The sequence below is a fragment of the Cydia splendana genome, chromosome 3 (genome assembly GCF_910591565.1).
Source record: "Cydia splendana chromosome 3, ilCydSple1.2, whole genome shotgun sequence".
In the NCBI taxonomy this organism is placed as follows: Eukaryota; Metazoa; Arthropoda; class Insecta; order Lepidoptera; family Tortricidae; genus Cydia; species Cydia splendana.
Window position 1 is genome coordinate 6,448,469 of NC_085962.1, and position 12,372 is coordinate 6,460,840.

A 12,372-nucleotide genomic window follows, 5' to 3' on the forward strand; every position below is an offset into this window, starting at 1 on the left:
ACTCAAGACGGACCTTTTAAAACTTTAAATAATCACAGGCTCTGACTTAAGCTATGATTTTCTATAGCTATTCCTAGGAATAGGAATAGGAATGAACGAGATTAAGGTCCATCTACAATCGCAACTACGACGGCTTGACTTCAGTCATCACCTCTTCCAGCACCGTTTCCATGCTGGGCGCCCACTTGAGCCCATGGATCTTGGTTCTGAAGCACTTGGCGATGTCCAAAGTCTTGATACAGTCGTCGGGTTCGGTATTAACTTTCTCGCACTCGTGGATCATGGTTACTAGCTGTTTTGCGAGGTCATCATCTGAAATGAAGTGTGGAAGGATCATTAAAATGTGTGTTTTATATTGTAGTATTTTGAAATAGAGTGAAGTCGATGGATAATTGCGCTGTTTGTGTAAAAAAATCATTAGCTTCTTTAGACACTGCTGTACATTACCTTACAAAGGCAGCTGAACAGTGAAGACCACTTATAAAAATGACCGCTAGGCGCCATGTCGAACTTTATCGCCATGTTTCTCTCGTTACTGATGATCGTGACGACTCGACTCTCTTACCTGCTCCATGAGTCTTAGCGAACTCATGCGCGTTCTTATGATGCAGCTTGGCATCCTCATCAATGAGGTCGAACTTCAAGGCCATACAGAGAATGACGCAGCCCGTGTCACGGTTTAGTAGCTCGTAGTCTTCACGCCAGAAGTTGTAGAAATCTTGCATTACGTTTTCTTGGACGTTTAACTGGAATACATTGAACATTTTTCTGTGTAATTTAACAATATAATTAATTATCAACATCGCCAATAGCTAGGAATATACGTAATACCTGCCATACATTGCCAGACAGGGCCTACCGCCAACATCGAAAAACGTTATCTGCATCTGTGTCACTCTTATACGCAAGAGCGATAAGAGTGGTAGATGAGGATTTTCGAATTTTCTATGTTGGCGGTAGGCTTTCAGATCTGATAGACACATATGTAAGTAGGTCACTGATTCTCCTTCTCTCATTGTTTTATTTATTTTTACTAGCTGTGCCCGCAGCTCCGCCCGCGTGTAATTCGGTCTGTGTCAGTAAGCGGCTAATTTCCAATCCTAATTTCTCTCCCTCTCCCCTGGAGGCGGAACTTGAAGTAAAGTTGACAGATGGATATGCTAGAGGACTGAAGTCCAGATAAAATATTTTAAAATTAGGTACCACTAAATAAAACTACACTCCAAAATCAATAGTTTTATTCGCCCTTATTCAAATTTTACTCGTGATTTAAACTTAGAGAATATAACCAAACGGAGTGGTCATTAACAGGCGTTCCCCTCTGTCGAAAATAGGCGGCCAATGGTCAAACGACGTTTATCTGACATGGCTATGTTTACGTTAAGTAGGTACACATTTGATGTGCCCCTCCCCCGCAAAAAACGCCAGACTATTTTGTACCGAAAATTATAGACATGGCGTCTCCGTTGGTTATATTCTCTAAGGATTTAAACGACAGAGTAGTAGGTGAATATCGGACGATACAGTAAGGTATACGCGCGCGAGCGAAAGCGAAGCGGCCTGCCTGGCTAGAGCGCCACTTACCGTGGTCTTCTTCAGACTCTTAAGGAAGACCACGTGCCCCTTGTACCTCAATGCGTTGCGAAACTTTCGCGAATGATTCGATTTTTTTCGAAAAGGCATAGTAATGCGTATAAAATGCGAGTCCCAAATCGTTTAACTCCGCAAACGACCAGTCGGCCGGATTATGATATTTTGATGCCCTAAGTATTTGTAGACCATAGTGCCCCCTCTCCCTAGGGTCATCAAGATTACATTGAATTTTTTTGGTAAATTGAGGGACGTTCATTGCTGCATTTCAGCTGAGAATGGAAATCAGTCACTTCATTTTATCACGAAAATTGACAGTGCCGCAGCAGTAACGTTGCAACAGAGTACCTAATGCTGCTGCAGGCGCCACCCAAATGTCACCTTTATCATATCTTAGAAAGTTATAGCGAAATATATAAAGAAAACGCGAGCGAAGCGAGCGCTAAAATATTTCGATATAAAAAAACGCAATTTGATAGACAGTTGTAAGTACATTTGTACTTTTTTTACGGAAATCAGTCACATCATTTTATCACGAAAATTGACAGTGCCGCAGCAGTAACGTTGCAACAGAGTACCTAATGCTGCTGCAGGCGCCACCCAAATGTCACCTTTATCAGAAACATTTTCGAATGTAATTGAAAACGCGAGCGCAGCGAGCGCGAAAATTTTTCGATATAAAATCGCAATTTTATAGAGAGTTGTACATTTTTACTTTTAGTATGGAAATCAGTCACATCATTTTATCACGAAAATTTACAGTGCTGCAGCAGTTACGTTGCAACAGAGTAATGCTGCTGCAGTCCCCACCCGAATGTCACCTTTATCATATCTTAGAAAGTTATAGCGAAATATATAAAGACAACGCGAGCGAAGCGAGCGCGAAAATTTTTCGATATAAAAAAACGCAATTTGATAGATAGTTGTACATTTTTACTTTTTTTTACGGAAATCAGTCACATCATTTTATCATGAAAATAGACAGTGCCGCAGCAGTAACGTTGCAACAGAGTACCTAATGCTGCTGCAGTTGCCACCCGAATGTCACCTTTATCATATCTTAGAAAGTTATTGAAAACGCGAGCGAAGCGAGCGCGACAATTTTTCTATATAAAAAAACGCAATTTGATAGACAGTTGTACATTTTTAGTTTTAGTATGGAAATCAGTCACATCATTTTATCACGAAACTTGACAGTGCTGCAGCAGTAACGTTGCAACAGAGTACCTAATGCTGCTGCATGCGGCACCCGAATGTCACCTTTATCATAAACATCTTAGAATGTTATTGAAAACGCGAGCGAAGCGAGCGCGAAAATTTTTCGATAATTTTTGGTGCCCCCTAGACATGGTGCCATTGGTGCCCTAAGCAAGTGCTTATTTTGCTTAAAAGGGTTAATCCGGCACTGCAAATGACAGAGGTCAATATGTTTTTTTTTTTCAAAGTACCCACCTTCGTGGCCATTATTAAGTGCTTAAGGAGGCGATACGTATGAATATGGATTTGATATGGATGCGATATAATTACGATTAGGTATAATTCATGACGGAGAAAATAAATAATTTTAAATAATTTTATGAAATTATACGCGTGTTGATATGTGTGTTTATTTTACCACTACTTTTTGCCACTACGTAACTATGTAAACCCATTTTTAGTTTTCTTGGTTACTTAATGTTTACTCAGCTCCCCAAAAGATGGCACTGTGCAATGAGGGGCAATTAATTTACTGTCGTTTAATTTTGTTGTATTATTAAATTAACACAATTATTCAATTAAATTTGTTGATATCCGTACGATTGATTGAAATTTTAGAAGAGGGGTCTTCTAAACTTAGAGTTATTTTGGCAAAATCCTTCCTCGGTGGCTTATTTATGTCACATCGTATTAAATTCAGCGCCATCTGTTAGTTTACCAGGGTACTCTATAGTGTTAGCACATATTTGAAAAAAGTTTGCCCCTCCTTCCTAAGTAGCGCCATACGATTCAGGGGCAAACTTAAGTCAATTGAGTGTTGTGGCTACCCCCCCTTTTAGGGGTTGAATTTTTATAGCCTATAACCTGTCCGGGGATTTTCTCGACAGATTAGTAAAGTTTCCATCAAAATCCGTTCAGCCGTTTTCACGTGATGCGCGTTCAAATAAACAGACAAACAGATAAACAGATAAACAGACAAACAGACAAAAATTCTAAAAACTGTTGGAACGTGTTCTGTTATCAATTCTAAGTATCCCCAGCCAACTTTTTTTCAAATATCTTCCATGTACAGACTTTCGACCCTCTTCAGCTTTATTATATGTATAGATGTATAGATAGATAAATAGAAGATAGATAGATGTATAGATTACATACACGGAAAACCAACAGCTATATACATTTCAACAAGCTACAATAGATTTACAGAGCCAATTACAGGTTCTCACTTATACAAATTATTAAGTAGGTACCTATACAAAGAACAGTAGTATTTTATATGCAACAGTTTTATAAGAGGGATCAAAAAATGTGAGTGGCGTGGGTAACATTGTTAATATATTTATTAACAATGTTACCCACGTCACTCACATTTTCGCCATGAGCATTTTTTGACTACTTATACAACGTTGCATACAATGCTTTTTCTATGAGTAGGCAATATTACTTTAATAAAATACAAAAATTTATAAACACAATTTTATTTATGAAAATGAAAATGTAAATTTTGGATAGTACCCCAATGGACTTACGTCTGAAATAAATGTTTTTTTTTATTTTTATTTTTTATTTTTTTTATTACTATATGTATGTAGCTCTTGTCTGCGACAAGCACCCATAATACCAAATATTACTGCAACCTGTAACAAGAAAAAGGAGAATTAAATAATATTCAGTTTCAATGCAAAAATATTAAATGTACATAAATATAGCTCGTTGTACTGTGTACTCTAAAATCATAAAATTTTAATAACACATACCAATCTTGCTTAAAAGATACGCCAATAAGACGTATTCAGAGAATGACGAAGTTTTGTGCTCCAATCTCCACGCCATGAACTTCTCATAAGATTTGTCGTATAGGTGCTGCGATTTAGTACTTAGGCATTAGGCAACAAATTTTCGGTCGCTGCTTGTGCTGCAGCGGATATTTCTTCAGGTGTAGAAACAATGTTGTCCTCTTCGTCCATTTTCAACACTTTTTATGAACGCAAAACAAATAGTAACGCAAATTACTCACAGAACAAGAAATTACCGAGAAAGGCGGGAAACGTAAAAACAAACGAGTACTTAATGTCTATGGTTATGTTTTTTTTAAGCCGTTACACACTACCGCTCCGTACCGCACACCGCACTAAGTGTGTTACGGGCCTTAACTAGAAGTCCACCTTCCAATAGTGATGATTCAAAAAGTATTTTTTATTATGTTGGTAGCAATGAACTTAGTACAAATTTGATTTTTTATAAATTAAAACCGTATGCATTTAATCGTTTGTCACGTTGGTAGCAATGTATCGGTATGTGGCACCTGCTACTCTAAAGTCTCTAAAACGTAGTGATTATATTCTCTTTGCTCCGCACTAGCTTACCGTGTCGTAATGTCTCTAAAACTATACAAGTGCTTTTTTGGGCAATAGACTATAGACTTTTATAAGGAGTAAGTATTAATAATGCATAGAAGGTAGGGATCCTATAGAAGTAGTATACGCGTGCCTCCGTGAGGGACAAAACATACGCAAATGCGTCACTATGATTGGTTGAATTTATTTGTTGCCCACCATTATCCATACTAAAAAAAAGGTGGAGAACAAAAAATATGTGAGACTGTGACAAGGACAAATAATAATAGCGCTTTCTCTGCTACTCCTACTGAAAGATACGTAAGACTATCCCGTTCTGTCAGTTATCCCCACCACTCACGCCCAATCCAGTTTAACACTAGATTCATGTAATAATATATGCCCTTATATGTTCGTTCGTGACTATGTAAATGACAGATAAAAATACACGAGTAGAATAATATAATTACAAATCAGTAATGTGGATTTATAATTATTTTATTTAGCTACTTACATATTGTTTGAGAATGTTTATGTATACTACGCCATACGATTAAATAAATAAATTACAAATCAGTTACATACTCAAGTATCAACAGCACAGGCCAAGGTTAAGGCCGGAGCCCCACTGCTGCGCACGCTACATCCACGGCCCACGATTCTGTGCTACCAACATTTAGCAAGATTTTTGAAAAATTAGTTCTTTCTCAATTAGTACGACATTTTAACGTTAATAATTTAATGCATAATAAGCAGTTTGGTTTTACACGGGGTCGCTCAACAACCGATGCTGGTGTTGAGCTAATTAAGCATATTTTCGATGCCTGGGAGGAGTCACGAGATGCTTTAGGTGTCTTCTGTGATTTGTCTAAGGCCTTCGACTGCGTTTGTCATGAAACATTAATCAGGAAACTTCATTATTATGGAGTTAGAGGATCGGCAGTATCGGCACTGAATTTACTTAAGTCCTACTTAAATGGTAGAATACAAAGGGTCGATGTGAATGGACAGCGATCACCTGGGTCATTGGTCTCTATGGGTGTACCACAGGGATCAATATTGGGGCCTTTCCTGTTCCTTATCTACATAAATGACTTGCCATTCCTTGTTAAGACCCACCATGATATAGTATTATTTGCAGACGACAGCTCACTTATTTTCAAAGTCCAACGACAGCAACAAGCTTACAATGATGTAAACAATGCTATTTCAAAAGTAGTAAATTGGTTCAATGTCAGTGTCATTGTGAAGGATGAGGAATTGGAATTAGTTGATAGTACAGTTTTTCTTGGTATAACTTTAGATTCTAAACTCCAGTGGGGTCCCCATATTGCTACTCTTTCGAATAGACTGAGTTCTGCAGCTTTTGCAGTGAGCAAAATCCGCCAGTTAACTGATGTGAAAACAGCTCGATTAGTATATTTTAGTTACTTCCATAGCATTATGGCATATTGTATTTTACTGTGGGGTGGTGCTTCAGAGATAAATACCATTTTTGTTCTGCAGAAGAGGGCTATTCGAGCAATATACAAAATGAACCATAGAGACTCGCTTAGAGATAAATTTAAGGAAATTGACATAATGACAGTGCACTGTCATTACTGTCAATACATTTATGAGAAAATTCTGTATGTATATAAAAATATTGTAGATTTTAGGAAAAATTGTGAAATTCATAATATTTATACTAGAAATAAACATAAGCTCGCAGTGCCCTTCACTCGGCTCCATAAAATAAAAAAAAACATTCATGGGTAATTGTGTAAGATTTTTAATTTTATAATAAACTTCCAAACCATATTACTGAATTATCTATTAATAAATTTAAGAATTATGTAAAGCGTAAACTCATTTCTAAAGCTTATTATACCACACAAGACTACATGAATGATAATACAACGTGGGATTAATTGTTATTCGAAATGATTATTTATTTATTAGGTATATTTGATTATTGATGAGGAAATGGATATTCCGATGTATGTAAAGCCTGACCATTAATATATGATCATGCGCCATGTTGCGGAATTTCATTGGAACTAATTTCTTACACTGGCAATAATTTTAATGATAGGTTGTCACTGTTGTCAGTGTCATTGTGGCGGTTTACTTGAATAATACTTAAGTGTTGAATATTAAATAATAAATGACAAAAAATGGCCAAAACTATACATAACAAGAGCGAAACATTGTAAATAATGTAAATAATAAACTGCTGGAAAAGAACCGTTCGGGAAATTAAACTATTTCGCTACGAAACATTTCCAAATTAACATCAGAGCTGACAGGTAAACAAATCAAAATGTCATTATAGTCTGGTTATTACGACTTGGTTATTGTAGTGTCATGCTATACATAAGCGAGGAAACACTTAAGTACAGTAACAAAGATGTGTTTGAAAAATATTTATTATGGGCAAAGATATACATAACATAGATTTTCATTTTTAGTTTTAATCTTGTGTCGATAGATGGCAATAAATTTAGAGTGACTACAAAATTTACTATGAAATAACTCTCTATACACTCTATTCTCTTTGCTATGGGCTTTGGAGACGATCAATTTTATTCATTGACAATGTAGCAGACCCTATGTAAGGTAATTTTGACCTATGTGTGACGCGTAAGAAATTACATGAATTTTATACGGTAAAAACCGACAATAAAAAAATGTGAACACCGAATATTTGGATACTGATTATGATTAGAGTGAGTAAAAGTATGTAAGTCAAAATAACGAGTTGCCAATCCACATTGTACAGACTATACTGAACTGTTGCCATATAAATGAGAATAATAGCGCCCTCTTGACAATGATCATATATTACTGGTCAGGCTTTAGGTACTTCTTTTGTTATGTTATTTTTGACATTTAGATTTTATTCTAGAAATTCTTGACTAGTATTTTTTATACATTTTTTTATGTTTGACGATCCTTTTGTGAAATTCTTAGTGTTAAATTTGATCTGTATAATAATCCAGTGTTATTATGGAATAATATTAACATCAATAAATTGCTCTGATAATTAGATTAAGATTAATTACGATTCATAAGAGCTTGTTGCTAGGCCTACATGAATAAAGTATATTTTGAGTTTGAAAGGTTTGATTGCCATATAAAATTTAAAATGTTAGTTCCCGTTTCTACCACGACTCTTCTCTTTCCGCACAGATTATAAATTAATAACCTATGGAGATGAGAATTCTAAATTTAAAATGATTAATGATTAACAAGGTTAAGTCTTAACATAATAAATTTATGATTATAGGACACAAGTCCCAACACAATCATTTCACCTCTGATTACTATAGAAGATCAAAGTTAATTAACAACTTAGCAAATGTATACATTTTATATCGGTATCAGTAAATTTCCTAACATCTCACCTCGGTCTTACACTTATCCAGCGCCGTGGCAAAGCCAGTAGTCAATTTCTTCATAATCTCAGCAGAAGGAGTAGCTTTATTCACACAAAGCGACAAAATAAACGCGGCAACCAACGTCCACCATTTTGTGGCAGCCGCCATCTTGAATTATAGCATTCAAGTGATCGAGAGATTCAAGTGAGAGATCGTTTTATGCCATTTTTAAAGCGATTAGGGAAAATTAAAGTTTTTATAATTATAGCGAAGTGCGGATGTGTTAATTGGTTTGATGAATGGTTCTGTCATGCAGTGTGATAATTAGCACGTCGCGTCGGGATGACAATGTCACGTAGTACGCTTTAATGAGGGCTTTGATTCATGACGTGGTTATGACTTAGTGATTAAATTCTCTTTGGTTATGACAATGAAGCACTTAAGGGTCACATGAACCCGCCGTTAAAGAGCCGCTCTTATAGAATCGAAGTTAGGTACGCTTTCATTAGGAGTAATAGGATTGAACATTTACGTAACATACTTATATCTTTCGACTCGAGTTTCCATTAAGCTGTCGTGTCACGCGCAACTCATGTACTAATAACTTTAAAAGTTCAGTTTCGAGCTTATTAGGTAGGTACGTTTAAAGTTTTAATGATTCAAATGCTGTTGTATATAGTTATCGTTGACGGTTAATCGTATTTTTGTTAAAGTGAAAACTTCTTTAGCGGCGCTGTGCACTTTTTGTGATGGGGAAAAAATGTTAAACTCGTAACAGGTGTCACGTGACCGTAAGACGTAAGACTGACATTGAGTTTTCACTTCTGCCGGCACTCTCGGAGTGCAACCCGTTGTTTTTTTTATAATCTTTTTTTCGCATATTTCGCAAATTTGCACATGAACTGAAAGAACTTTTAATAGAACAATCGCTATATACAGTTAAAGAATATAGTCAAAAATTATTTATTATAAAATAATTTTATATTGACTTTATACCTATTTTATTATTGTGACATTTAATTTAATTTGATACGAATTCTGACATTGCCATTAATATTTTTTTAGCTATTAAGATCGTTGACATTTCATATATATTTTATTTTGTTTTTGATTTATAATATCTGTTAAAGTTATTTATAACTTAGTATTTTTTGGAAATAATTTTGTTCATTTGTTTTTTCTTGTTCTTGACATTCGACAATACCTAGGTTTGCCCTAGCTAAGTATACCTGCTTACATTGACATTTTCTTATTTGTGTCATTGTTTTATTTATTTATTAATTTTATATTCTTTTATATTTTTTCTTTTCTGTTTTTAATGTAAATGTTAAGTTGACGATCTTTTAGTGAAAGCCTTTGTTTTATCTTTTGTGTAAAATACTGTGTCTTTTTCTTTAAGAAATAAATATATATATGAATAGTTTTCATTTTATTCGAGTTAAATGGTTCCGCATGACCAACTCTTCCATACTATATAGTGGTCACACTAGGCATATGTCGTTCACGAGTGAGTGATTTAAATGAACTGTATCATTTGTCTGAACTCACTCACTCTTCAACACAGTGCATATTCAACTCGCTCATTTCGCTCAGTAACTCATCTATCTCAGTGTTCCTTGCTCGCTATTTCCCACTCATGATTCGAATGAGCCGGCCGAGCGTGACGAGCGCGTGAGTGAGTGAGACGATGCGAATAGGTTTCAGAGCGGTTCGGAAGAATTCGTTTTAAATGTCATAACATACAAATTTTTACCCGACTACGGCAACGCAAAAGGAGGGTTATGATTTTGACCGGTATGTATGTGGGTATGTATGTATGTATGTATGTTCATTTGTTCCCTCATAACTTCTAAAGTACACATTATAATTTGACAAACGATATATCATTCGAATCGTCTTAATCGTCCGCTGGTTATAGGCTACATGATGTCACAAAAAATGAATACGGCGCCCTCTAGAGGTCATAAAGACACGAACCAAAAAAATAAAAATAAGTAATGACGTGTTGTATATCATTTGAAAGAGCTCAATTAGCACATTTCAAATAAATATATATTGTTAGCTTTTGCACCCGGCTTTGCTTGCATGCACCCGATAAAACATTAATTTATCGAGTAGGTAATTCGAACTACGAATCTACAGGCGCTCTGGATTCTACCTAGTCGTATTACCCGACTACGGCGATACAAGAAGGTATTAGCAAAAGATATTTGTTTGGCCGCTATATACATGCTGTTTTTTTAATGACCTGCAATATTTTATAACGTGAATAGGTATAGAATTCCAGAGCCGTACAAGAGACGTACGAGGCACGCTGTATACGCGTTCCAAAGCCGGGCGCCTTCGGCGCCCTCATACTAGAAGAGTCAGGCGCAGCCCGACGTACGAAGCTCGCTGTACGCGTTCCAAAGCCAGGTGCCTTCGGCCCCTCATACTAAAAGAGTCGGGCATAGCCCGACGTACGAGGCACACTGTACGTGCTCCAAAGCCGGGCGCCTTCGGCGCCCTCATACTAGAAGAGTCGGGCGCAGCCCGACGTACGAAGCTCGCTGTACGCGTTCCAAAGCCGGGTGCCTTCGGCCCCTCATACTAAAAGAGTCGGGCGTAGCCCGACGTACGAAGCTCGCTGTAGGCGTTCCAAAGCGGGCGCCCTCATACTAAAATAGTCGGGCGTAGCCCGACGTACGAAGCTCGCTGTGCGCGTTCCAAAGCCGGGCGCCTTCGGCGCACTCATACTAGAAGAGTCGGGCGTAGCCCGACGTACGAGGCGCACTGTACACGTTCCAAAGCCGGGCGCCGAAAGCGCCTCCATGCCAAAGGATGACGCAGCCCGATATATGCGGCGCTCTGCGTGCATTTCTGAACTGAGGATGCCCTTGAAAAAATAATATAAAGTGACTTCAAATAGTTAGTAACGAAGTCATGACCCCAAAATTAATTAAATAAAAAATAAGTTCAAAAACTAAAACCCGACTACTGCAAATCACGCTCTAAAAAGTATGAAACAAGATATAATTCTTATCTGAAATTATCAAACAGAAAATATTATAAATGTTATAATTTTTTTAATAAAAAAATTCAACGTAATATAATTTACTACAATTTTTATATATTTACAGAGATTCAGAGGTAGCCGTGGTCGTATGCCACTTTACCTTAGAGTTTATAATCGTGGCATACGACCACGGCGATCCTTTGAATCTCTGTAAATATATAAAAAATGTAGTAAATTATATTACGTTGAATTTTTTTATTAAAAAAATTTAATATTTAATATTGCTGCACGCCGTTGGAGTAGGTAGATAATAAAACCAATACCTGCGTTAAGCAGAAAGGATAATTCCGCGTGCGCATAAACAATACCGTATTTACTAGATAAAACGTGTAATTTTTTAGATAGATAGATAGATAGATAAAAACTTTATTCGTTTCCACAACATACATGGTACATAGATGAAAGAAGACATGCAGCTTAAAATTATCATAAAAATTAATTTACAAATCTTAAAGTAGAAGAAAAATAAAACAAATGCAAAACCATGTGTCGTGGCAGAGAAAAGGCGCTGGCTCAGCATGGTGATGCGGCAAGCCACATCGCTGATATTCTGCCAGGACCTTTTACAATAATGAAAAGACTGTACAACGCTTAATTCTTATAAATCTAACTTTTCATAACCAAGCGAAATAATATTGTTGCCGTATAAACCAAGCGCTCGGCCAGTCATGCCTAACTGCGGTAACTTAAAGCTAGGTTCACACGGCAACGTCCTACACGTTTTTTCACGTAAGTATTTGATTTTAAACGTAGGTACAACCAGTCAGGTGTTCACATGGTAGTCTTTCATTCGTTTAAAATCCGTTTTCACGCCGAATAGCGACAGTTTTCACGC

The 12,372-nt window shown here is 36.6% G+C and overlaps 1 protein-coding gene and 1 long non-coding RNA gene across 2 annotated transcripts in view; one reads left to right on the forward strand and one right to left on the reverse strand.

The window, feature by feature from the left end:
- LOC134806465 (uncharacterized) overlaps window positions 1-12,372 on the forward strand; it is a 320,640-nt gene that overhangs the window by 253,560 nt on the left and 54,708 nt on the right. The gene's annotated exons all lie outside the window — the stretch shown is intronic.
- On the reverse strand, window positions 82-8,673 carry LOC134806372 (general odorant-binding protein 1-like). Its single transcript, XM_063779596.1, has 3 exons — window positions 8,510-8,673; window positions 566-746; window positions 82-312 (listed from the first exon to the last, which is right to left on the reverse strand). The coding sequence occupies exons 1-3, from the start codon at window positions 8,648-8,650 to the stop codon at window positions 125-127; spliced, it is 510 nt and encodes a 169-aa protein (XP_063635666.1). The 5' UTR covers window positions 8,651-8,673; the 3' UTR covers window positions 82-124.

Excerpts from the sequence above, each read along its gene's own strand:
- LOC134806372 (XM_063779596.1), bottom strand. The coding sequence starts at position 8,650 with ATGGCGGCTGCCACAAAATGGTGGACGTTGGTTGCCGCGTTTATTTTG. Across the intron at positions 747-8,509 it reads TGGATAAGTGTAAGACCGAG|TTAAACGTCCAAGAAAACGT; the intron begins GTGAGATGTTAG and ends AATGTATTCCAG. Across the intron at positions 313-565 it reads CGCTAAGACTCATGGAGCAG|ATGATGACCTCGCAAAACAG; the intron begins GTAAGAGAGTCG and ends ACTTCATTTCAG.